The following is a 26,214-nucleotide window of genomic DNA, read 5'->3' as shown; positions in this document are numbered from 1 at the left end:
TTTTGTCTTTTGTTATGGGGTCAGCACACAAATTAATGTTTTAATTCATCAATGTTTAAAAAAAAAATGACTGAATACAAAAGCCAGAACATTTTCCTATACAATTTTAGTAGATCTAGATCATTATTGGAATGTAACTAAAGCTGCAGAAGCTGATAAAATAAGAACACTGGAGATATAATAATGTCTAAACTAACTACATTTTGTCTAATAACAATAACAATAAGAACAAATCACACACAGCTTCACGGGTACATCTTGACAGTGGGTAAGCCTCGAACAATGCTTTCGCTGCTCCTTGCTCTGCTTTTGACCCTTGCTGCTAATTTGAACTCAGGCGATGTGACCGTCCATGACATAACACAATCATAACACAGTCACTTCAAACCCATCACTGTCAGATCCTTTCAGAAGACAACAGGATGTTCTGTGTTCATGAGACAGCCTCCATGTCTGTAAAAAACAAAAACAAAAAACAGTTACACAATTAGATTTTTTTTTCAAATGAATTTAGTACTAAATACATGTAACAGCATCATGTCATATATTAAACAGTTATAAGAACTTTTATCCTTTGGGATGTTCTGCATTTGTTTTGCATTAACAGCTATTTTCAACTTTGTGTTTTGCATGTGATGCCAAATCAACACGGATATTCGCAGCATCAACATTTAAAATTAGTAAACTGTATACACAGCTTGTTAGTAACAAAAGGAGGTACCCATATTTTTCTCCTTTTATTTCCTAGCATGAACATAGAGACGCAAGTTGAAAATATAGTGATGGTGACTTCACTTTTTCAAGCTACAGTAAGTATCGGTATTCCAAAGATATGCGCAATGAAACACTTTGAAATATGTCTATTTGAGCAGGCTACCATAACTAAATATGAGAAGTTTATATTTTATTATTGCAAGTAGACTCTCCATATATCTGTTCAGAGAGAACTTTATTTTCCCATTGTTTGGATAATAAGCTACTGAGCACTTTATTAGGAACAATCTACACTAATACTGGGGCCTCCCTTTGCTTTCAAAACAGCCTCAATCTTTTTCATGGCATGGATTCCACAAGATGCTGGGAAGAATCATTTGAGAATCAGCTCTGATGTTGACATGATTGCATCAAACATTTCTGGCGGATTCTGCAGGTGCTCTTTTATGCCTCAAATCTCTTGTTCTACCACATCCCAAAGGAGATTCGGATCTGGTGACTGGGAAGCCCACAAAAGAACATTGCGCTCGTGTTGATGAATCAAGTTTGAGACGGCTTCTGCTTTGTGACACGATGCTTTATCATGTTGAAAGTAGCTCTTAGAAAATGGTCAATTGTGGCCAGGATCATGTGGCACATGATCAACAGCAATACTCAAAAAGGCTGTGGCATTCAAGCAATGATTAATTGGTATTAAGGGCCCAAAGTGTGCCAAGAAAACATTCTCTGCACCGTTACACCAAGTCCACCATGTGTGGACCGTTGACACAAGGCAGGTTGAGTCCATAAATTCATGCCGTTGGCATCAAAATTCTCACCCTACCATCTGTGCACCTCAGTGGAAATCGAGATTTAACAGACCAGGCTGGGTTTTTCCAGTCTGTCCAGACTTGGTGAGCATGTGCCCAGTACAGCCTCAGCTTTCTGCCACACGATTGCATGAATAAAAATGGTGTACAGGTGTGACTATTAAATTCCTTCCCCATAGCCTCTTTTTGCAAATCATGACGAAAATTAATCAGTGTTTTGCGAGTCAGTTAGCCATCTATTTCAACCGCGCTCACTTTCTCTACTCTATATGTACTCTTTATATAAACAGAACCAAATGTGTGAAATGGGAGCTTTTAAATGATATGTAACAGTGGCTAGGACAAAGAGTATCTTGAGGTTTCGTCGTGTTGAAATAACACAATTTGACAAGCCTACTTTGTTCCAGATTGAGGTGAGGTGAGAAAAGCTTCTGTGCATAAGTCCACTTCTCTTTCATGAGCGATGAGAGATGATGTGAACTTTCTTTGCTCCCGCTCACCAGGACTAACACTCTACTTGCATTATGTGTTTTTATTTTAAACTGAGAACGGAATAATGTTTAATATTCCCGGCAAATGTAACCTAGTTAATGCAGCCACTTTCTGAGTGGGATAAATATTTACTGACTCCCAAATGGCTTTGTTCTACTCGTAATGGCTTTGTTTGCGTGGCCGTGAATGAACATATTGAAATAAAATATAAATATGACTCATTTAATAGTGTGTGGTCAAAAGATTCCCAACATCATGAACATTAAATGTATAACTAAATCCACAGCTTCACACGTTGTTGAAACATCACACGAATGAAAAACTTACCCCAGGGTCACAAGGTGCTTAACTCACTACATTCATTTGCGGCCAAATTAAAAACTAACCACCTCGTCACCTCAGCAGTTCTGGAACACAACATGCTCACTAGGGATTTTTTTCATCAATAATGAGCACGCAGTGTTTGTGAGTATGTGTTGTTATTTTTGTATTCCCTAGTGAGTGTACACACAAGTACAACCCAAGGTGGCCGTTTGTCTGAATGCCAGAGGGGAGAATAGAATTTGCAGTGTTCTTTTGTGCAACTGAGGTACCTGTCTGAGGTCATCACTGTATTGTTAGTCCGTGTATTATATGTCGGCCACCTTCTTGTGTGTTTCCTGAGCTCCTCATATAGACATTTGAACTTTCAGAACCCTTACCTTTTCTATATCAATTTGATTTAAATATGTATTTGAATGTTGCGATTTAATGGTTTATATATTCATTTTGCCTAAAAAACATTGTTTACCCCTCTTTTTTGCCACATTTTGTACTCCACAAATGTATACAAGTGAATAACCGAGAACTTATACCAAAACTGAGCGCTTACCTGGACATGTGGTATGCAGTGGTGGAAACCAACTATTTCTGATAATAATTTTTCAGATTTTGTTGTGTAGAGCTGCCTGGGAATCTGTGAACATAATAATAGGCTGTCATGATTACAATTTTATGGTATATCTGTTAATAGACAAGCCAGAAAGTAATTATACTGGCTATAAAAACAAAAAGCATGTCTAGGCAGACATGACATGCTGCTGCAAAAGCGGCTGGTTTTCATTTGTTGATGTGGGGAACAGATGGATGCAATGAATGCACTTAAAATGTAATATGGCATTTCTTGTTTTGCCAAATAAAGGATCTGTTCTTTTTAACACTCAGCTTGATTAAGGACAATGATTTTTGAATGCAGCAAAAGAACAATTTTAAACATGCACTCTCCTGCATTGTATCTGAAAGCGCTCACGATGGCACTGAAAATAATAGAAAAAGATACAGTACACTGGAGTGTAATAATGCAGGAAGTGTCTTTTTTAGATAAGTAACAACAGTTGGGTAATATTTCATTTCCTGTTCATTTTGCCATTAATTAAAGTCCTACAAGCATAAGAATATCTAATAGGCTCACTTTGACTTGCAGTCAGAAAAAGCTTATTTTTTTGCTGTCAATGGTTAAACAAAACTGCACAAACCTATTTAAAAGTTTTATCAAGCTTCACTAATTTCCTCTGAGAAACAACTCAACATTATTTCTCCAGCCTATTAGTGTATTTGATGTTTAAGTCTCTAAATGACTTTCACATTAATATATAGTGCTACACTATATGGACATTGATTAATATATACTATTTGTATGTGTTGTTTTTTTAACATCCCATTCTTCATCTTTCTATTTTATAACATTTGCCCTTTTTAGGAAGATGTTCCATCAGATTTGGAATTGTGCTTGTGGAGATTTGTGATCATTTAGCCACAAGGGTGTTAGTAAAGTCAGGCAGTGATGTAGGGTGTAGAGGCCTGAGGTAAAGTCAGTGTTCCAATTCATCGCAAAGGTCAGAACTTCTGTGAGCAGGCCACTTTCATGGGATCTTTCACTTCAACTCATGTAAACCATATTTTCATGGAGCTCCCTTTGTATACATGGGCATTGCGATGCTGGAACAGGTTTGGCTCTCCGTGTTCAATCAAAGGAACAATTTAATGCTACCACATCCAAAGATGGAAAAAAGGAAAAGTCAGGTTTTTGTTCCTGTAGTGAATATTATGCAGCGTTAGTATTTATTTACATCATCACATAACAATCAATGTAGATAAAATATATAATCAATTAATCAACAATCATAAACCTGGTTAGAGCATTTTAACTACTATATAGAGATTGTATGGCATGAAACCAGCATCTCAACAAGCCATGCACTAATTAAAATGTTTTTAAATAAAAAAAAAAAATGCAGTAATTAGTGCAGCTAATAGGTTGGATATTAGTAAAAGCTATTTATTTAGTTAAAACACTATTTAAGCTGTGACTTTACCTCAATGCTCAGGTGCATATTTTCCACTGAGTAAAATGAGCTCTGGTCAGAGGGTTGAGATGAGCCAGAGTCAGTGATTGTGGGTGAACTGATGCTGGACACATGAGTCAAGACACCATCATCATTCTCAAAAACTGGATTCACTCTCATAATTCTTTCAGTAGGCAGGGGAGAGTGTGAATGCCTGTAATGTACAATTAAAAGGATTTTACACTCAAATAAAAGAAGAGGAACAGACCATACCAATTTAATAAAAGAAGTACAGACACACGGACAATTTGCTCTTACACCAGTGTCACTGTCTTTCTGGTTTGTATACATTTCCTGTTAATGTACACTAACAAGCCTATCACAGCACCCACCACTGTGAGACTTCCCATCAGACAGAGGACAAATATAAATGGCTCAACTGGCAAAGACACCAGCTCACTGCAGCGCTCTCCATCATAGAACCAATATTTACCTGCAGGACATCTAAAAACAGTTTTAGTGTTAGATATGATAGAGTCAAACAAGTTAAAAGTAAATGTAAAACATGATAATCTTTATTATTAATGCTACTAAAGAGATGACTGAATTTGAGGAACTATAATGAAAGTAATAATGAAAAGGAATGAAAATAAATGATAAACTACAAATCTATTTAAATAATTTAAAGTAGTGACTCGAATAAAGCACTAAAATTTACATTTGAGATCATGTGGTGATTAGATTTAACAATAAAAGAAAATTCTATTAATAAAACAAGCTCATATGATTACAGTGATTTTCTCTTTAAGAATAAATGAGTCTATTCTTTTCAGTGTCATAGAAAGACGATTCTTATGCAAATAAGAATCTTTTTTTAATCTACCACCTCTGATATACAGTTGAATTCCCATGGCTTTTTTGTAGTTGCACTACATTTTGCACAGAACAACAACAAATAGATATTTCACACATTTTTAATTGTATGATGAAGCAACCTTGGATAAAGATGTTTTTTCTTAACCACTTTTCTAACTTTTATAACCATTTTCATGCACTGAATAACCAGGTTTTCCAAGCTAAAATCCAAGTGGCCATCATGATATCAGGTGACATCAGATTGGATTGATCCAATTTTACATCCAGTTCTACTGATTATTTCATCTCAACTAATAAATACAACATCGTCATTAATGAATCTCAGGGTACTAGAACTTCTCGAGACAGTAAAAAGGTACATAGAATACTACTTTTCTAAAGACTTTTTAGAACCTTCAGAGTACCTGCAGCTGGCTCCATGTCCTGGTATGTTCTCACATAATCCTCCATTGAGGCAGTAGTTGGGCTGGAGGTTGCAGATGCTTTGACAGGGCAGACCGTCCACTGTACTATAGCCAGGGTCACACAGACACTCAGCCTCAGTGGTCAGAGTGTTCACCACACAGTGAGAAAACTCATTACAATCCATATACTTGCATGGATCATTGTGTTTACCTGGAGAGGACCAAGCAGATTGATGTCTTTACCCATATATGATGGATTGGTAATGCTGAAATCTGTTATATCCTTACCTGACTGGGTGTCAGTTTCATTATCCATCACTCTTTTGGACAACGTCATCTCATTGTTTACTACCACGCTGCCGTTTCTGAAGCTGAGGATATGCAACTCCTTAAATCCAGTTAGATTGGATTGTAGAAACTGGAGCAACTGGAGGGAATTAACGAAGCAAATCCGTGAGTGGCTTCAAGGATAAACTGTTTATAAACTCAGATATTACACACTGTAATTTTCCTAAAATGGCAACAAAGAATCATTTGATTTTGGTTCAACTATGAGCTAAACAGAAGTTAATTAGCATATGTCTGATGAGTTATTTCATGCTTGGAGATAAAGTGTAATTTTTTTGTCAGTTGGTAAAAAAAATAAAAAGAAAGCAATTACTGTAGGTGTTTGCATATGATTAGTTCTTCTGCATCATTCTGTCTACAGCTCTCTCTGTGTGAAAATGAGGTGTTGGAGTGAAGATGCAGTGCAAATGAGTTTGCGTTCCTGCCTAAAGAGAGCCAAAGACTAATTTTAGTTGTTGTTTTTTCGAGACTATTTGTTTCTCAGAAATTGTAACTGTATATCAAGTCAAGTAGATTTATTGCCATTACAGTATTTATTTGCAACTCTGATTATGAATCAAGCACTGAGAAATTAAATACACTATATACACAAAAGTATTGGGACACCTGACATTTTCTGCAATATGTAGTCTTTCCCAAACTGTTACCGCAAACTTGGAGGCACACATTTGTATAGGATGGTGTAAATTTACGTATTTCCATCTCTTCAACTAGGAGATCCAAACCTGTTCCAACATGACAGGGTCCCTGCACACAAATCCAGCTCCATGATAATATTTGTTAAAATGGGTTGGAGTTTAAGATCTTGAGTGGCCTGCTATAGAGCTCCTCAGCCCAATTGAATACCATTGGGATTTACATTTGGTAGCTTGGTACACAGTTTGGTACTGCTGGAATTTGTACTTGTGCCATTCTGATGCAGAGTCCAATGTCTTCACCACTGAGCTATCACCTTTCATGGGATGAATTGGAATGCTGACTGCACCCAGGCCTCCTGATCCTATATTAGTACCTGACTTTATTAACGCTCTTGTGGCAGAATGAGCACAAATCTTCACAAGCACAATCCAATATCTACTGGAACAACAAACAACCAAAATTGGTTGTCAACCAAATTAATTAACTTAGTTAATCTAAATTTTTTGTAAATTATGCAATTTAGATGCCTCATTTTGCAACATTTTGATAAACTCGTTTCAAGTGTGCTCATTAAAAGTCTTTCCCTGTACATGGAAAGGTATAACATTACTATATTGTGTAGCATGAGAAGGTCACAGAAAATGACTAAATGGGAGGATTCACTATAATCCTTTTTCTCTAGAAAAAACTGGATTGGAGTCTGTAAACTAAAATAAAAAAATTACAAACACAGGAGCCCATTTTATTTGATTAAAAACACAGTTGCTGGCTTGCTTTATTTTTTGTAACACACTTTAAATGTTTAAATAATAATGCAAGAAGTTAAATAGGTTTTTTTCTTGGAGTTGTAATTAGGTAAGAATGTAACTAGTCAAGTAAACTGTAAATACCACTAAAAAATCTACGAGTATACTCATTAAGTATTATTACGTACAAATGCATGTAGCATGATTTGCTATAATGCTAGTAATTTATAATTAGTGAGGAAGAACAGAAACAGGACATTAGTTGGCCACACAAAATGAGAACAAAAAAAAAGGTATAAAATCAAGTGAGGAGAAAAAAACATGGCTCTATATTGTTCATCAATTCTTTTCAAGGAAACTATTATACATATTTTAAACACTCATAAACACTAATATGCTAAAAGTAAACCAATAATTCTTCCAAGTTGTGAGAAAAGGAGTGGGAATTTTTATAGTCTTCACTCAGCAAGTCTTTGTGTACCATGAGAATTTGCTTTCAAACTGCACCTCCATACTGATCACCCCATTCTTTACAGCCTGCCTAGGTTATTTATGGCTCTGAAAACTATTATCAAAAAATGTTTTTTACCCAAGCATGCCAATGATTAATTGATTGATTGAATTATTCATTCATTCATTTATTCATTCATTCATTCGTTCATTTATTTATATCTTTGTTTATTCAGTTATATAATTCATTAGGACCCAGTCTGGTTACAACTGATTTGCAGCATATTCAGGGATCACACAAAGTGAAATATACCCTGGAGGGGATTGCAGAGCTGCATGTACACACATTCACACACTACTTGGGTTCATTTTAGTGTATCTAATACCATGTTTTTTGGAAGTCAAAGGTAAACTTTAGAAACCCCCAAAACAGCATAAATATGTTTTTCTTTTGCCGACAGCTGTATAATTCTTGGTCAAGGTATTTAAATACAGTCTCTACTACACTGGAAGTACATTTGCAACCCTGCCCATTAATTGCTATTTTTGGACTTCCAGATGAAGCATCTAAAAATAAACTGTATTCAAAAGAAAAAGTTATTAGTTTCATATCCTTGTTGCCAGACATTATCTTCTCCTACAGTGGAAGTCCACTGTCCCACTTTTTCAATCACAATAGCTAAAAGACACAGCACTTTTGATCAAGCTTGAGAAAATTAAATATACTCTTAGAGGTTACACTGCTAGGTTTTTTCATAAATGGCAACCATTTCTTTCATATTTCACAGGCCTTCAAGTTTTGCCAGACTAGGCAATGTATATATATATATATATATACAGTACAGACCAAAAGTTTGGACACACCTTCTCATTCAAAGAGTTTTCTTTATTTTTTTGACTATGAAAATTGTAGAGTCACACTGAAGGCATCAAGGGCTATTTGACCAAGAAGGAGAGTGATGGGGTGCTGCGCCAGATGACCTGGCCTCCACAGTCACCGGACCTGACCTGAATATATATATATATATATATATATATATATATATATATATATATATATATATATATATATATATATACACATTATAGTAGTTGTATATCTAAAATATAAAAGCATAAACTTTGCTTATGTTGTGTCAACCTGACCATCATACCCATATGTGGGCCTTCTACAAACTGTTTGCACAAAGTTGGAAGCACACAATTTAACTCTCTGTTTTGGAAATTCATTCGGAAAGCATGACCCTGTGCACAAAGAGAGAGCTCCATAAAGACAAGGTTTTCCACGGTTGGAGTGAAAGAACTCAAGCGATCGCCACAGAATCTGGACCTCACCCCCTCTACATCCACTAAAACATTGGGATGATTTGGATTTTTCGTATAACATCAATAACTGACTACTGCTCTAATGCCTAATAGCCAAATGGACAAATATCCTCCAAAATACAGTCCCTGAAGTAAAGGCTAGGCAAAAAAGGCTAGACAAAAAGGAACTTCAACAAGCACGTCTGAGAAATCTGTCCATACATTTTTGGGAATATAGTACATGAACTGATCCTTTCTACCAGAACACCTGTTTGCTTTATTCAGTTATTTGGCTGCAGCCCCTCAAACTCACATGCTAAAAAGCATTTCAGCTCACCATTAATGAAAAGAGTGATAATATAATTTCACATATACTTCCTGCCAACTTCTCATTTTTTTTACTATAGTTAAAGGTTCCCTGGTGGTCTAGTGGTTAGGATGCTGCGCTCTCACCAATGCGGCCCAGGTTCGATTCCCAGTCAGGGAACCAACTCCAGCCATTAAGGTTGCACAAGCCAGAGCACTCTTAGTGCCGGTCCCCTAAATGGGGAGGGTTGCGTTAGGAAGGGCATCCAGCGTAAAAACATGTGCTAAATCGAACATGTGGATGATCCGCTGTGGCGACCCCTAATGGGAGAAGCCGAAAGAAAGTTTTATTCTTTATAAAGTATAAAAACTGTTGTAAAAACCCCAGATCAACAGTTTCAAAAAAACTCAAACCAGCCCATCTGACACCAATAACCATGCCACAATCGAAATGTAAGACATCACATGTTCTTAACGTTTGATGTGATCATCAAATCTGTGGCTGACCCTGCTCTCTGACCCCAGCTGGGATATGCGAAGAAAGATTTTCACTGTGCTGTAATCTACATGTGACAAATAAAGGCTATTCTTCAAAATGTCATTAGATAAATTAAATATATATTTCCTATGCTTTAGTATTGGCTTGGCCTCTGGCTTTTCTGTTATGTCTTCTCCCAAAACAAACAATAGCATTGCACTTTAATCAAAATTTGATGGAAAGAGTGCAATATGTGCTTGAATGCAATACAGAGACATACTCTTTAGGTTTTTAAACAAAAAGAAAGCACAATGCAGGTTAGGGAAAGGACAATATTTTATATTAGGCATGTAATGTTTTGTTTTGTTGTTGGGCTGTTAGTATTAGTGAATATGAGATCATACTATATATGAGATGTCTCTTAAAGTTTACTGATACCGGTATTGAGGCTAATGTCTGATGGTTCTTCTCACGTTGTTTACTGGAAGACTCTCGGGTTTGTGTCCTTCTGGATTCAGAAATTTGTCTCTGAAAATGTGATAAAATGTGGATGTAATTTTTGCAAATATATTTCTGTTTATGGATCTAGTCATGACCACATGACGTAGTCCACATGTTGTTTTTTTCTAATTAATCATCCACCAGTTCTGCAATGAAATATATATTTAATATATAATATCTAGCTTCTGTGTTTTTAGATATGAACAAAAAGTGGGGTATAAAGGACTATAGTAAAATACATGATACACTAGCAACAACTTGAAGACCTGGCTTGGTATATTTTCCAGCTATCAAGAATTTGGATTTAATCTTGGATGAATAAAGTGATCTATGGAAAACTCTTCAAATGACAGCAAAGCAGAGTAAAAAGTACCTGAAAAAAACTGATAAAAAAAACTTTTAAAAAAAGTGGTATTTAGCATCTATTATGGTCATTGCCAAAATAAAGACCAACTGTGCAGTTGAAAAAAAATAGAAATGTAGGTGTATGGACAATGAAATCTGAAAAAAGGAGACTACCTACTAGTTCAAGGAATGTGTTCTTCAGAGATGCATATCCAGGTGAACTTTTATTTACAAGATCCTCTGAAAAGATCATGTTGGCAATCCGTATACTAAAGAACACAGCAACGTCTTTGTCTAGAGAAAGGTCTGAGGACTGGAAATTGTCTGTCTCTGATGGCAAGCCTTTATTGACCTGGAAATTATTGAGGAAATTTCCAGGTAGGTCTGAGGGTAAGTTTACAGAAGATACTGTTTGAGGGATTGATGTTGACTTAATATGCTGGAAGGTGTCTTCAAGCCTGGTTACTAAAGAAAACCTTAATAACTCTGTTGAGTCATTTGTGCTCTGTACCTCAGAGTTGTGCATGAAACCGCTGGGTTGAGTTGTTTGGAAAATGACATCCAAAGCTCTAGTGGTACTACCTTCTGTGTTCCCTGCTTTAGGCATCTCAGTTGGGTTAAAGTATGGCATAACTGATATTTTGTGCTTAAATGAGGCTTCGGTTACATCAACTAAACCCTCTGAATACTGATTTGAAGTAGAAGCTCTTACAGCTTTAATGGAGTTCAAGTTCATTGAGTTGGGCATAGCAGCAATTTCATTTCCATGAGCCTGTGCCACTTCAGACAACTTTGATAGGGACTCCAAAGTAGTGTTCCTCTTATATCCTTCAAAACAAAACAAAGTGGCTCTCAGCATACATCAGATTGTGTACAGAGCCAGACTGTTGTGCCCTGTAAGTTGTATAAGAATTTTATTTCACACATGAACAGGTCATTACCTTCAGCCTTAGTGAATTGATTTAGTTCCTCAGCTTCCTTTAGCTTGGAGCCACCACTTGGTTCAGGTGGAGATGGTTCTGTAATATCCACTGATGTAGTTACAGTGCGCAAATGCTTGTATGTTTCCTGTGTAGGAAATGTGCTCTCTATTGCCTCCTTATCCCTCCCTTGAGTTCCATTAGGAGATGTTTCTTCCCCTGAGTTGTTAATTGACTCAGCAGTCTTTTCAGAGATGGCTACTACTAGTTGCTCACTAATAACCGCAGGTAGATGTATTGGTTTGTCCGTTGATGGGTCTTTTAAATGATTTTGTGTAGTTGGTTCAATGCTGAGAGAATGAATTTCCAAAGGCAGAAATGTATCTTCACTCAGGGCCTTTAATACCATGTCCTTCAGGGCTATTTCTGTGCCAGATTCTCCAGCAGTTTCTGAGGGCCCCATTCCTGTAGAGTCCACTGCTCTCTCAAACACCACAGCATAGTGCTCCGCAACACTTCCAGGACTGCTCATTTGTATAAGGAGAAGCTGTTAGTTCATTCCACCATTCCTCCATTCCTTCCTTCCTTCCTTCCTTCCTTCCTTCCTTCCTTCATTTATTTATGCAATCAAATTATTCAATACTGTTACTATCAACTTTGTAACAAATGATTTAATATGCATCTCTATATCACAATAATGTGCTGCACTGACTACATATTTACAATAATGTCAAGTCTGCTAGACTTAGCTTTACTGCAGTTGGAGTAGTGTTTATTGCAGAAATAGCATGCATCTATTATAACTAGATTAGAATTTGCTCATAAACACTGCAAAGTTGAAGCGTAGGGCAACTATCCTCTGACACAAAAAGAAAAGAAAGTGCACTATTAATCAACAATTTTCATTTTCATTGCAAAGTAATTTCTCTGAAGATCCTACTCACTGAATTCCCAGCAGTCGAATCTCCTTAAAACCAGCAAGTTTGTTGAAAATTTGTAGCATCTGCAAAGGTAGAAAAAGGATCTCTTCATCTTTAATGCAGAAATGTAGCATTGAAAAAATACAAAACTATAAAATATTTATAATAATATCACCATGCCCCTAAGCTTATTAAACTTTACATAATCTCTCATAATGTGTTGTTTTTCAGCAGACTGGCTGTCCAGATAAGAAATAGACACTACATGTTTTTCTACAAATCTCTAGTTTGCCTTACTCCCTGCAGGTTTTTGACCTCTTTTCTTTGAGCTCCTTTCTATCCCCAAGCTTGTTTTGGATTTAGCAAAACCATGCCCTTGCAGTCTGAAGAATAAATCACACATACAAGCAATTAACCCATAAACACTGTAAAATGTGTTTGACGGAAATAAAGCATATTGAATTATGAGCCAATTACTGTAGAATACCGGAGATGACTGCGGGAAGTTATCATTGGAAAACACAACTCACAGTTTGGGACCTGCTTTGGGTACAAAATGCTGAAAAGTTTGACCTCACCTGCTCATGAAGACTGTGGGGGGTATCCTGATATTGCAAGTTGCCAGGATCACTCTGCAGTTGACTGTAGCCTTGGTTATTCACAGTCACGCTGAACTCTATTATGTACTGCACAGCTGAGACCTTGGGCTTCAGGCAATCAGAAATCAAGCTGTTTAAAATGTATGTTTTACTTACATTCTATACAGCGCAAAAGTGAACCTTTTCATACCTTTTCTGAATCCATGATCAATTTCTCTTCGTGACTTTCCGAACCTAAAATTTTTATTCTTTTTTAGTTCATTAATAACATGAACAGATATGAAATGTTAGATCATGTATCATAAATAAAACATGGGCTTACATTCCTCGCCTGGTGCAGATGTGGTCATGGCACTGAAAAAAAAAGAAAAGAAATCAAGACATCTATAAAGATATTAAAGAATCTTTCATTTTAAAAATACTCTGAAAGGGAGTTTTTCTGTCATCCATGCAACCTTCAAGATTCTGCATGCTTATGAGAAGTGTTTCAGGGGCCATAGAGCATCAGAGGCTGAGACTCAGGTTAAAATATGATTAAAACTGAATAAGGGTTTGTCTTTTTCTCTTTTTGGCTTACCCAGAACTACCTGCACTCTTCCTCTCCCCTTTCTCCATCTGTCTACACCTAATACTTTTATTCATAATTTACATTATATCATTTGACAGATTCTATTATCCAGGGTGACTTGGAATGATCTCTTTTATGCAGCTAAACAGATGAGGGTTAAAGGCCTTGTATTTTAACTCATGACCTTCTGATCAGATGTCTAACATCTTTAATTGGTTCTTTTTGGTGAATTATTAGAGTTATATAGAATGACAAGAAAGTTTTAAAATATTTTTGAATTGCAACATTTAAAACACTCCAGATGCTGAGCAAAATATTGCACTTATCAAACCACATTTTATTATTTGAAGAGTGTAAGAACAAAGCTAGATTATATAAAGCTACATCTATAAATGTTGCATACTTACTGCTCTTGGGTATGTTGAACACTCAATCTCTGTAAATAATACAAAGACATTAAGCCCTTTTTTGCTATCAGATATCGTAGATGTTGGTACGTTTGTTATCTATTAGAATGTCCTCACCCTGGCCATCATGCTAAGGTGTTCTTGGGTGCTGCTGAAACTATGGGCCAAGTCCTCCACACACTGTAGGTTTGTCTGGCAGGCATGTACCCACTGCTGGAACTCTGTAGTGTCAGGCACTCTGTCCAGGAAAATCTGGAAGGCTTCCCATACAGCTTCCTGGCAGACTAATTGATATCAAATACATGGAATGTAACAGTTTAAAATATACCATCAGCATACAAAATAATTACAGAATTCTTGTGATGTTTTGACTATTTGTCTAATAATAACTTTTTGATGTTATGTTCCAGCATTTGTCCTGACTGTTTACTAAAAGTGCATCTGACCAAGAATGTTACATTTTCTATGTGACAAAGATCAACTAATTAAAAATATTCTTTGCTTCTCAACTGCAGTTTTGGTCTTGGTTTTGGCAGTTTTCTGTCCCAGAAGGATTTTTAATAACAGCCACGCTTAATATGATTTATGAAGTAATGCTCTGTTGGACACAAATTTGCCTTGTCCCTCTCATAGCTTGCAGTGTGTGTTGGCCAACCTCTCAGTTTGTAGAACGATTTGCGGCCGGCAATGACCTCTGCCATGTACTGCTGTGGACATGCTTTGACCCCAGTACTGAATAGTGCTGATTTCTTCACTCGAAGCCTGTTCAGGATAAGTGAATCTCGGACAGCTGACAGATGCCTGGCAGCTTGTGAGGCTTCGTGACTGTATTTGACATTGCTGTTCCCTGATAAATGGTCCCTGCTGAAGTCTGAAGACAAGAGAAAGACTTATTTTTATGTCAGTTCAGTTACATTTGTATAGCTTTTGATAATAGACTAGTCACAAAGGAGCTCTAAAGAAATTTGTATAACAATTTATATGTAGATCATTAATGAGCAAGCCAAAGGCAACAGTGGTGAGGAAATACTCCCTGAGATGACATTTAGAAGAAAACTGGTAAGGAACCACAATCAAATTGTCTTCTGGGTAACACCAGATAGCGGAATTATAACTTATTACTTCTATATTATATACTATAAAGTAAAAGGTCTAAGTGTGCTAAACAGATGTTCAGTATAAGCATCATAGCTTCATGATTGTAGAATTCTACAGGATCTAGATTTTTATTATTTTAATAAATTAGGGTTAAATTGTTTCTGAGAAGTGTAATACTAGTAATGTACTAGTAATGCTAAACAGTATAGTACTGCTCCTGAGGAAAATTATACTGCTCATGAGGAAAATTATGTTTACAGTAAACTGGGTACACAATTCACATTTTAGCAACCATTTTATTTTATGTTCTCAAGAGACAATACTATAGAAATTGATAGGGTGATGAACGTGAAGCTGGAAGTTGAAGAAGTGATGATAAATGTCATAAGTGCCTATGCTCCACAAGTGAGTTCTGAGATGGAGAAGAAGAAAAAATTCTGGAGTGAGTCAGATGTAGTAGAAGGTGGCAGACTTCAATGGCCATGTAGGTAAAATGAACAGAGGTGATAAGGAGGTGATGGGTAGGTATGAACTTAAGGAGAAGAATGTGGAAGGGCAGATGGTGGTAGATTTTGCTAAACAGATGGAAACATACATATTTTTTTTTTCTCAAAATACATATTTTGAGAAAAAGGAGGAGCGTGGTGACATATAAGAATAGAGGAAGGTGCACACAGGTGGACTATGTTCTATGTAGGAGATACAACTTGAAGGAGACTGTAAGGTGTTGGCAGGGGACAGTGTAGCTAGACAGCATCGGATGGTGGTCTGTAGGATGGTTATGGAGGTGAAGAAGAAGAGGAGGAGAGTAAGGACTGAAAAAAGAACAAGATGGTGGAAACTGAAGGAGAAAGACTGTAGTGTAAGATTTAGGGAGGAGGTCAAACAAGGGCTCAGTGGTGGTGAAGAGGTGCTGAATGATTAGACAACTACTGCAGAAGTGATAAGGGAGACAGCTATAAATGTACTTGATGTGACATCTGGAAAAAAAAAGGAAGACAAAGAGACGTGGTGGGGGAATGAGTAAGTGCAGGAGAGAATAAGAGAAAGAGCAAAATACAATTGGAATCGGCAGAGAGATGAGAAAAGTAGGAAGAACTACAAGGAGATGCGGCGGCAGGTAAAGAGGGATGTGGCAAAAGCCAAGAAAAAGGCATATGAGGAGCTGTATGTGAAGTTAGACAGAAAAGAGAAAAGGATTTATACCAATTGGCCAGACAGGGACCAAGCTGGGAAGTATGTGCTGCAAGTTAGAGCAATAAAGGATGAAGATAGAAATGTGTTGACTAGTGAGGAAAGTGTGTTGAGAAGATGGTGGGAGTATTTTGAGCAGCTGATGAATGAGGAAAATGAAAGAGAAAATTTGGATGATGTGGATATTGTTAAACAGGAAGTAGATAGAATTAGCAAGGAGGAAGTGAGAGCAGCAATTAAGAGGATGAAGAGTGGAAATTCGGTAGGACCAGATGACATTCCAGCAGAAGCATGTAGATGTTTAGGAGAGATGGCAGTGGGGTTTTAAACAAGATTGTTTAATAAGATTTTGGAAGGTGAGAGGATGTTTGAGGAATGGAGAAGGAGTTTGCTGGTACCAGTTTATAAGAATAAGGGAGATGTGCAGACCTGCAGTAACTACAGGTGAATCAAGTTGATCAGTCACACCATGAAGTTATGGGAAAGAGTTGTGGAAGCCAGGCTGAGAGAAGAGGTGACCACATGTTAATGAAGAAGTATAGAGAAGGACAGAAGGAATTGCATTGTGTGTTTGTGGATTTAGAGAAAGCGTATGACAGGGTGCCGAGAGAGGAGTTATGGTATTGTATGAGGAAGTCAGGTGTGTCAGAGAAGTATGTGAGGGTGGTGCGGGACAGGTATGAGGACAGTGTGACAGCAGTAAAATGTGCAGTTGGAATGACAGACTGGTTTAAGGTGGAGGTTGGACTGCATCAAGAATCGGCTCTGAGCCCTTTCTTGTTTGCGGTGGTGGTGGACAGGTTGACGGACGAGGTCAGGCAGGAGTCTCTATGGATTATGATGTTTGCGGATGATATTGTGATTTGTGGTAAGAGTAGGAAGTAGGTTGAGAAGAGCCTGGAGAGGTGGAGGTACGCACTGGAAAGAAGGGGGTATAAAGGTCAGTAGGAGTAAGACAGAGTACATGTGTATGATTGAGAGGGAGGCCAGTGGAGTGGTGCGGTTGCAGGGAGACGAGGTGATGAAGGTGAAGGAGTTTAGGTACCTGGGGTCAACAGTGCAAAGTAATGGAGAGAGTGCTAGAGAAGTGAAGAAAAGAGTGCAGACAAGATGGAGTGGCTGGAGAAGAGTGGCAGGAGTGATTTGTGATAGAAGGGTATCTGCAAGAATAAAAGGGAAAGTTTATAGGACTGTGGTGAGACCTGCGATGTTGTATGGTTTAATAACAGTGGCATTGGCTAAAAGACAGGAGGTGGAGCTGGAGGAAGCAGAGCTGAAGATGTTGAGATTTTCATTGGGAGAGGAGACATTTTAAAAGACATTAAGCCCTATTTATCAAAACGCACATTCAGGTCTGCGCTTACTAGCATTAGTATGAGACGGTTTACGGACATATTAGTGTCATTTTAAAATTAAATTTCCTACATAAAGGCTACTGACAGTTAGTACCTGAATAATGAGATCTGTGCTTTCATGGGGTTTTTGCTTTTAAAGGCTAAAACAGCAGGCTAGTAAATGTAGCAGTGGATTTGACAGTATAAAAAACACCAGAAACTGATCATGTAGTAGCTTCCAGGGCTTGAAGTTGTACAACCATTGAATAAATCTGTTATAACTTATTAAAGCTATAGCAAAGGCCATCAACTGGTGAACTACTACTGTTAAAGTAGTTATTTAAGCAAATTTTAATTATTAGTTATTAAAGTTCCAACAGAATAAGCTATGTACTTGTAGAACAAAGAAACCCTTTAGCGATCCTGCAAAGTTTGAGACAATATTGGTATTCATGAAGCAACAATGTTCTATAAAAAATTTCAGTTTTCTATAAATCAACTATCATGGATTCTATAACTAAGTCTTTGCTTAAGCTTATCCAATTACATGCATTTAACATTTAATTAAATTATTTATGCCAAACCAGAGACTAGCTACAGGGCTGAAAATAGGTCAGAAAGAGATCATTTTTCACAGACAGCAATCCCAGATTTTCCATTTTATTTAGCCCTTCTGATAAAATTAGCAATGATGATATGGCTTGTTTAACAAAATCTTTTCATGGAAGTATAGATTTATTTTTGCTGCTCAAAGAAAAAAAAACTGTTTTGGAATTTTATGTAACTGAATCTTTACAAATTTTAGCTGAATAGCCTTGCAATATCCACGTTTGTGATAAATGTCCTTAATCCCTGGGAATGCTTTGAAGGGCCTATAGTACAGCTACAAGCCAAAAAAGATTAACGTCCCACACAACCACCAACAAATAGCCTTTTGTTTTACTGGGATAATGAATGGAATGCCCAAATATAATGGCAAAACCATTCAATCACAAGAAATTAGTTTGAAATGCTGTATAAAAGTTATTGCACCATACCGTATGATTCTGACTTAAAGACGAGCAAAGTGCAAAAATTAATTTTAAGCTGCTTATAATGCAAATGTAAGGCTAATATTGTAGACCAAATGTTTAGTATAAGGGTCACTTCTGTGAATCACTAATGCGATTATTATGTTTGTATTGAAAAGCTTTTATTTACGTTAAAATGCATTTTACAACTTCTGTATAATAATGTTAAACACCATAAACATAAACACTATACAATCATTAAATTATTCATATATCTTTAAGCACATTATTCAGTAATGTTTATGAATTATCCAGTATTTACACTGAGAATAATTGTAAAGGTATGTAGTTAGGAGAAGACTGAATGTCAGGACAGGACCATGGGGGTCAGCATATAAATTAAGCTATATGCCTTGACTTTCACTATGTGAGATGGCAGGTCTGTGAAAAGAGCCAAAAGCAGAGTTTAAATCATTGCAATGATCAAAACACAAATATATATTTTACCTCGAAAGAACACAGAAAGGAAATGGGAGAATGCTATATGGTTAGGCACAGGAAGGGTGATAACAGTTAAATATGTAATAAATGTTTTAAAAGCTTAGCACTATATCTTTTATGGACTGGGAGCACAGTTCCCGAGCCTCTATTAAAGATTGCGAAAGGGTGCAAATAAGCCAAGCAAACACCATTCTGCAAACAGCTTTACACCTTCCTCCTGACTGCTAGCTTACCTTTGATTCTGCTGGCTTGGAGGGTAAACAAGAACAAGGTGAGGAATAGTCTTCTTTTCAAGGCCATCATGCAGGTCTGTATTTTCTTTTAGAATCAAAGCCAGTTATATTAAGAATAATACATGTGGTGAAGTGTCTTAAATCCAGAATTTATGTTTTGGTCATGCACAAGTTATGGTGATGATTGAAGGAAAGCTGATTGATGAGTGCAAATTCCCAGATGAATATTTGATCCTCAAGGGCAGCAGCGGTGGCACAGTCTGCAATGTGTCTGTGTGATGTAGCCATTTGTGAAAAAATGGATGAGAAGTTAAAAAATGTAGATTCTTGTTTGGAAGTCATCTGTGCACAACTCACTCGTTCTTAATTACTTTGGCTTGCATGTGGTAGAAATTCATCCTCTTAATCGCATCCTCTTCATATAAACACCGACCCTTCAGACCAGTGTCTCGCTTGTTTTGTCTGTCGTCCTCTTTCTGGTACTCTCTTCAAAACAGTCCATTCAACAAACATTCCACTTTATGGCAAACTCCCAAACTGGCAAGAGGAGGTGAGATCTCTGTGTCATGTGACAATGTGCTGTCTCTTTCTAAAAAAAGGATTGATTTTAGTGTGTGTGTGTGTGTGTGTGTGTGTATGTGTATGTGTGTGCTGTTTTTTTACTTGATGCTCTTATCAACAAGCCTATGCTGCATACTTCTATAAAGCAAAAGCATTCCTGATCATTTTGATCATATTTGATGTGGCATTCACAGACTTTTAATACTTTATGGCTCCATATTTTACATTCATAAATTACCTTGTACCTTTCTATTACATTAGATGATACAGCCTACAATGAATATAGAACAATGCATTACTTCATGACATATCAAATTTGTATATGCCATGGTAAAAATGTAACAGAGCATTACTTTAATAATGCAATTTGACCTCATTTGACCCCCATTCTAAGAATTACTCATTGACTGCATTGAAATACTGGGAAAATGTCATTATGAGAGTGAGGAATATATAAGTCTGGTCCTGGGAAAATCCTAGGAACTGAAGGGGTCATTTTCTTGTTTATGTCCAGACATAAGCTGATTAGCAATAAAACTCTTTCCTACTAGACCCTATCATTTTCCATGCTCATAATTTCACATAACAAATAAAGGTCGATATAATGGTGTGCTCACCCTGATGTGCTGGTCAGCATGTAGATTGTACCACGCATGTAATTTTTTTTGCCCGTTGTTCCCAGTGCTCATTAGCTAGCATTAATGAATAGAGTTAAAGGCCTTAGCCAACGTAAAAGCAACAGCTCTAACCCAAGAAAGCATAATACCCAAGAACAAAACCCATGGCAACATAAGTGCATTAGCTCATTTTCAAATCCCCTCTTCCAGCACAGGATTGTTTGAATTCCATGCCACAGTAGGAGGTTCAACACCTAGAACAACGTGGCTACTCCTGGGCCTGATTTGTTTATCAAAATGGCAAAGCCTATTAGGATGCCACTCTAAAATGCATGTCAGCTTTGGTGATTTTTTTTCTTCTATCTATCTGGCACAATTATGAAACAGTCTGGAACACGTCAAGCTCAGTTTATGTAGCAGTATCATTTGCATTCACAAGTCATATAAAAGCTCTTCATTGACCTTGAATTGTTTTGCTGCTGTTCAGACTTGTTGTTTGATCTCGTCTGTTATTCCAAAGCACTGGCCAATCAAAGCATCAGTAGGGTAAATAATTCTGATGGAGGAAATCCTGAGAGAGAGAGAGAGAGAGAGAGAGAGAGAGACAATACTGACTGAACTAATAGTAAGAAAATCTGAATATGGATATTAAATGCAATTATTAGTGTATTTTTTGCTAATACTTACCAATATTAATAGACTTGCATATACTGGGACTACTTTAATAAATACATTTTCAACATTTGTCTAAAATGTATTTCAAATAATAAATAGATAGATAGATAGTTCGGAAAATAAAAATGAATTGTATAGTTTAATAGACAGCTCTAGCAGCCGGAACAGTAATTGTGTATAATGCTCCCTATTCTAGTCGACACCAGTAAGTGATCATTGTTATTTCAATTCTTTTAGATGGAAAGTATTCACTCTATAGGGCTTTATAAAGACAACAGCGTATTGAATTCATTTTGTAATAAGTCCTTTAACCAGTCATTTAAATTAGATGTCAATACTAGGTAAGAATAAAAGAAGACCAAAAAAATGGGGGAAAAAAGTCTTTCATTTGTCTCTCAGATTCGAAAAGTTCGGTCCATTCTTTATTGCATAATGAAAACTGTAAATGACAGTCTTTGTCACTAATGAGATTCTAAAGAGGATTACGTAACAACATACAATTACATTCTTGTCAGTCAGAATTCAGTAATTTCAGTCCTTCTTATAGGTTCTACCAATTAAACAATTACTTATACTGCTATTGACAGTGGAACAATGCTTTAAGTGTGCTGTGTTATAATGTTCACTTTGTCCAGAAGAGAATGTCTTTACACTGCCCTCAGGAGTGTCACACTCAAGCAGCCTGATGTTCATACTCACAGCATTATTGTATCAGCCTCGGATTCTGTGGCTTAATTCAAGCCTTAATCAAAATGGGTTTATGCTAAATTTCTTTTTGTTTATAATATATGTCGACCTCTTTAAAACATCAATATATTCTACCCAAACCTGATTTTTTTTTGTTTGATATAGATAATAGACTTGCCTTGGAAAAAATACATTGGTTAAGAAGCCAATTTAACAAAGATTATTCCAATTAGTCTGCCTAAAGATTTTAAATAGCTAAGTGCAATTCGATTGTAAATTGCAAATCAAATCTCATTCAAACCCACCTGTCATGCACTGACCCTTATATAATCATTGCATCCGTGAAATGGTGCTTAATACACTTTACATTTTTATATAGAACAGATCTAATTAAGATTATTTCAGCACTGATATACAGGTTGTAAATCAGACTCCTTGCTTAATTTGCAAACAAACTATTTTCAAATGATCTTATACTTCCAAAAAACACATGTGGTAAAAAGATTTTATATCCTAAGCCTAGGTGTTTTGTAAACGTTTGGCCTCAACTGTGAGAGTGAACAGAGATCAGTTGAGTCTAAAGATTAAGGTTTTAATGCTAGACAACATAGACAAATGCTTGTGCACACCTGACCATACAGTACAGCACTATTCCACATTTAGTGGCCATATGTTGTTGTAAGAACCTTTTGACTTTTCAGTTGCTGATGTAGGAGAGGAAGCATGGGGTGCAGTCAGTGTTAAATCGATACCAAAGGTGTTCAGTAGGTCATTAAATTGTGTGCCTCCAAATTTTTTGTAAAAGTTTGAGAAAGAACCACATATGGCTGTAAAGGTAAGATATCCCAATACTTTTGTTTTTATTTTGTAAGTGTAAAAGTGTTCAGATATCCTCTTATTATATATAAAAAAAATATATCATTATTAAACATATTATTATTGATTGACTGCTGAATGGGCCAAGCCTAAATATTATATTTATATATAGAGAAATATTAGAAATATCTGAATCTCTTATTTAACAGTTTCCCTAGTGAAATGCCTACAACCACAAATCCCAGAAATCTGGCATGCCATGTAAAATGTAGGAAAACCAGAATCTAATGATTGGCAAATCTAATACAGCCATGTTTTATTCACAATAGAAGATAGAAAATATATTAAATGTTGAAACTGAGGTAATTCACCACTTTAAGAAAAGAAAATAGGCAAATTTTGAATTTGATAGCTGCAACAGGTCTCAAAAAATTGTGGCAAGGAACATTTTTTTAACAACAATCGTTCTACATACGGGTACTGAGGAAACCAGTTCCGAGTGGAATCAGTCTTGGAAAACCTCTGTATGACCCTGACCAATGTGCTGCAACTCAGTTTCAGAATGTTATCGATCTTCTTAAAGCCTCTGCCATCTTTAGACTCCGGACTTCTAGTAGTTCCTTGAATAGCAAAGTTCACTAAAGGCGGTAGAGCATTCTCACATTTAGCTCCTAAACTTTGGAATAGTCTTCCTGACAGTGTTCGAACTTAGACACACTCTCCCAGTTTAAGTGCAGATTAAAAACTTATCTTTTTAGCAAAGCCTACACATAACACACATCAACTTCATAACCTTGTGCTCCAGAACATCTGATCACATGCACATTATCAACTTGTGCTGTTAATATCATGAACAACAGCTACGCTAATTTCTCTCCACTGCTTCTTTTTCTCTATCCATCCCGGGGCATCCTGAGGTTTGGCCAGCTCCAGTCACGTCCCACCTCATGAAGATTATGGACCTTTGATGAAGTAGATGCCGAACTCGCAAACATCCCCTATGATCTAGGGACGTACCAGTGCCAATTGGATCCCACTACATGCGTGGAGTTTTGACATTGGACCTTTTGGAGTGTTTAAAGGCTCTGGCATGGAAAATCTGATGATCACAAATGTTGAGCTCAGTAGCTCCTAGTTTTATAACCATAAAGACTGTATAAGACTGTAGAAAGAACAGCACTTATAATCTTATACTCCAGTACTCATGTTAGTTCTCACTCTCCAGTGTTCTGTATTGTTGAAAGATTTATAATCAAACTCTTGATGTCACCCAAATGAGGATGGGTTCCCCTTTTGAGTTTGGTTCCTCTCAAGGTTTCTTCTTCATAACATCTAAGGGAGTTTTTCCTTGCCACAGTCACCATGGCTGCTCATCAGGGATAAATGCACACCGTTCACCTTAACTGTTGATTTCTGTAAAGCTGCTTTGAGACAATGTCTGTTGTGAAAAGTGCTATAGAAATAAACTTGACTTGACTTGACTTTGTGGAGAACAACAATTCTGATTTTCTATATTCTATTTTTGAAAATAATAGCTGTATGTTTCAGAGGACAGTAAATCTGTACTGCTATACAAACTGCACACTGACTACTCTAAAATATATCCAAGTTTCATTTCTATTGTATTGTCCTTTGAGAAAGAACAGTGCTCTGGGACTAAGAAATTCCACTATATTCATATTAATAAAAAACATTTACATAAAGCCATTTTCAGGACTTGTTTAATTTGTTTGCATTGTTTTAAACTTATGACATTTGAATGGGATGTCTGGTGAGAGCTGTTTATGTAGATTTGCTAATCCCTAAGAATTGGCCTTGAGTTTAACAACCTGTCACACAGCACAGAGCCGTGAGCTGCTGTGCTGAGAGTCACAGAGCAGCAGTACTGTGTGGAAAATGAAACAAGATAGCAGGCTCTGCTCTGATAACTGGTGATTAACACCAGAGGTGCTGAAAAAGAACCTGTCTGGAACAACAGAAGGTGACAGACAAGTGGAGCAAATCAGTGTCACTAACAGAACCTGCAGCATGAAGAAATGGCATGATATTGAGAAGCAAACATTATTATTATGTCTCCTCTTTTTTGGGATACCAGCGGTAAATAGTGTGCTTGAATGTTTTGTTTGATGGCGTAAAATCCAAGTCACTGAAAATATATACCAATCAGCCAACCAACATTAAAACCTTGGAGCTGAATATCTATGGAAGAGCTTTGGCTGTGATAGAATGGTGTCAGAACACAGTCCTTTACAGCTTGCTGTGTGTGGAGTTACGTAGACGCAGACCAGTCAAAGTGCCTGTGCTGACCCATATCTACTGTTGAAAGTGCCTACAATGAGCACTTTAGGATCAGAACTTGGTCATGAAGCAGCAAAAGGCGGTAGCCTGGTCTGATAAATTATCTTTTCTTTCAGATTGTGTGTAATTGGGTGTGTGTGTCACTTACCCCCAAAATTACACCATGATACACTATTGGAAAAAGGCAAGCCAGTGTGATGCTCTAGGCAATGTTCGACTGGGAAACATTTTGCCTTGGTATTTATGTAGATGCTAGTTTGACACAAACCTGTTGCAGACCAAATTAACCCCTTCATAGCAAAGGTATCCTCTAATGGCCTCTTTCAGCAGGATAATGCTCCCTGTCACACTGCCAAAATTGTTCAGGAATGGTTTGAGGAGCATGACAAAGGTGTTGACTTTGCCTTCAAATTCCCCAGATCTCATTCTGATAAAGCTTCATTGAAATGTGCTGAACTAACAAGTTTGATCCATGAAAGCCCCACCTTGCAACTTTCAGAATCTGCTGCTAACATCCTGGTACTAGATACCACATCACCCTTTCAGGAGTCTTGTAAAGTCCATGCCTTTGAAGGTTTTAGTGGCACAAGGGGAAAAACATATTCCACTTGCAATACATTAAGTTCACACCCTGGATAGGCCAACAGCTCATCACAGCGCACCATGCATGTATATAGTCACACATCTATTCACACTTACAGGCAATTTGGCAAGATTGTAGGTGGGAAGAAATTAGAGAACTTTGAGGAAACCACCGGGAGACCATGCAAGACACCACACACTGTGTGCAAAATATTACATAATATCAAGTAATACATCTTAAATATAGTCACATTGTCTTTTCTATTATAAGATTACAATAAACCACTGAAATTATTAAACCTACTTCTAGACATTTGTACTCTTTTAAGTGTGAAATATTCATGTTCGATTGGAAAATTATTTTGATAATTTTTTAATAATTAACCAACATTGCTTTTCAAAACAAGAGCTTAGAATTAGTATAAAGCAAGTCTAGAAATAGGTTTAATAATTTTAC

At 36.8% G+C, this 26,214-nt stretch overlaps 1 protein-coding gene across 1 annotated transcript; it reads right to left on the bottom strand.

Moving 5' to 3' along the window:
- Positions 1 to 20: 20 nt before the first annotated feature.
- Positions 21 to 20,093, bottom strand: impg1b (interphotoreceptor matrix proteoglycan 1b). The gene is made up of 17 exons (XM_046855522.1): positions 19,522 to 20,093; positions 14,807 to 15,022; positions 14,269 to 14,435; positions 14,152 to 14,180; positions 13,499 to 13,530; positions 13,367 to 13,410; positions 13,156 to 13,284; positions 12,602 to 12,660; positions 11,679 to 12,181; positions 10,916 to 11,565; positions 10,330 to 10,419; positions 5,908 to 6,046; positions 5,620 to 5,830; positions 4,658 to 4,843; positions 4,370 to 4,553; positions 2,887 to 2,970; positions 21 to 453 (listed from the first exon to the last, which is right to left on the bottom strand). The coding sequence occupies exons 1-17, from the start codon at positions 19,589 to 19,591 to the stop codon at positions 367 to 369; spliced, it is 2,880 nt and encodes a 959-aa protein (XP_046711478.1). The 5' UTR covers positions 19,592 to 20,093; the 3' UTR covers positions 21 to 366.
- Between the last annotated feature and the right edge of the window lie 6,121 nt (positions 20,094 to 26,214).

Source organism: Silurus meridionalis, chromosome 8 (assembly GCF_014805685.1).
Source record: "Silurus meridionalis isolate SWU-2019-XX chromosome 8, ASM1480568v1, whole genome shotgun sequence".
Lineage (NCBI taxonomy): Eukaryota > Metazoa > Chordata > Actinopteri > Siluriformes > Siluridae > Silurus > Silurus meridionalis.
This window is presented reverse-complemented; position numbering and strand designations above follow the sequence as displayed.

What these genes read in the sequence shown, in the direction of transcription:
- impg1b (XM_046855522.1), bottom strand. Translation starts at nt 19,591, where the DNA reads ATGATGGCCTTGAAAAGAAGACTATTCCTCACCTTGTTCTTGTTTACC. An exon ending in ACCTTAGCATGATGGCCAGG is followed by an intron (nt 14,181 to 14,268) that starts GTGAGGACATTC and finishes TATTATTTACAG; the next exon opens with AGATTGAGTGTTCAACATAC. An exon ending in ATCTGCACCAGGCGAGGAAT is followed by an intron (nt 13,411 to 13,498) that starts GTAAGCCCATGT and finishes TAAAAATTTTAG; the next exon opens with GTTCGGAAAGTCACGAAGAG.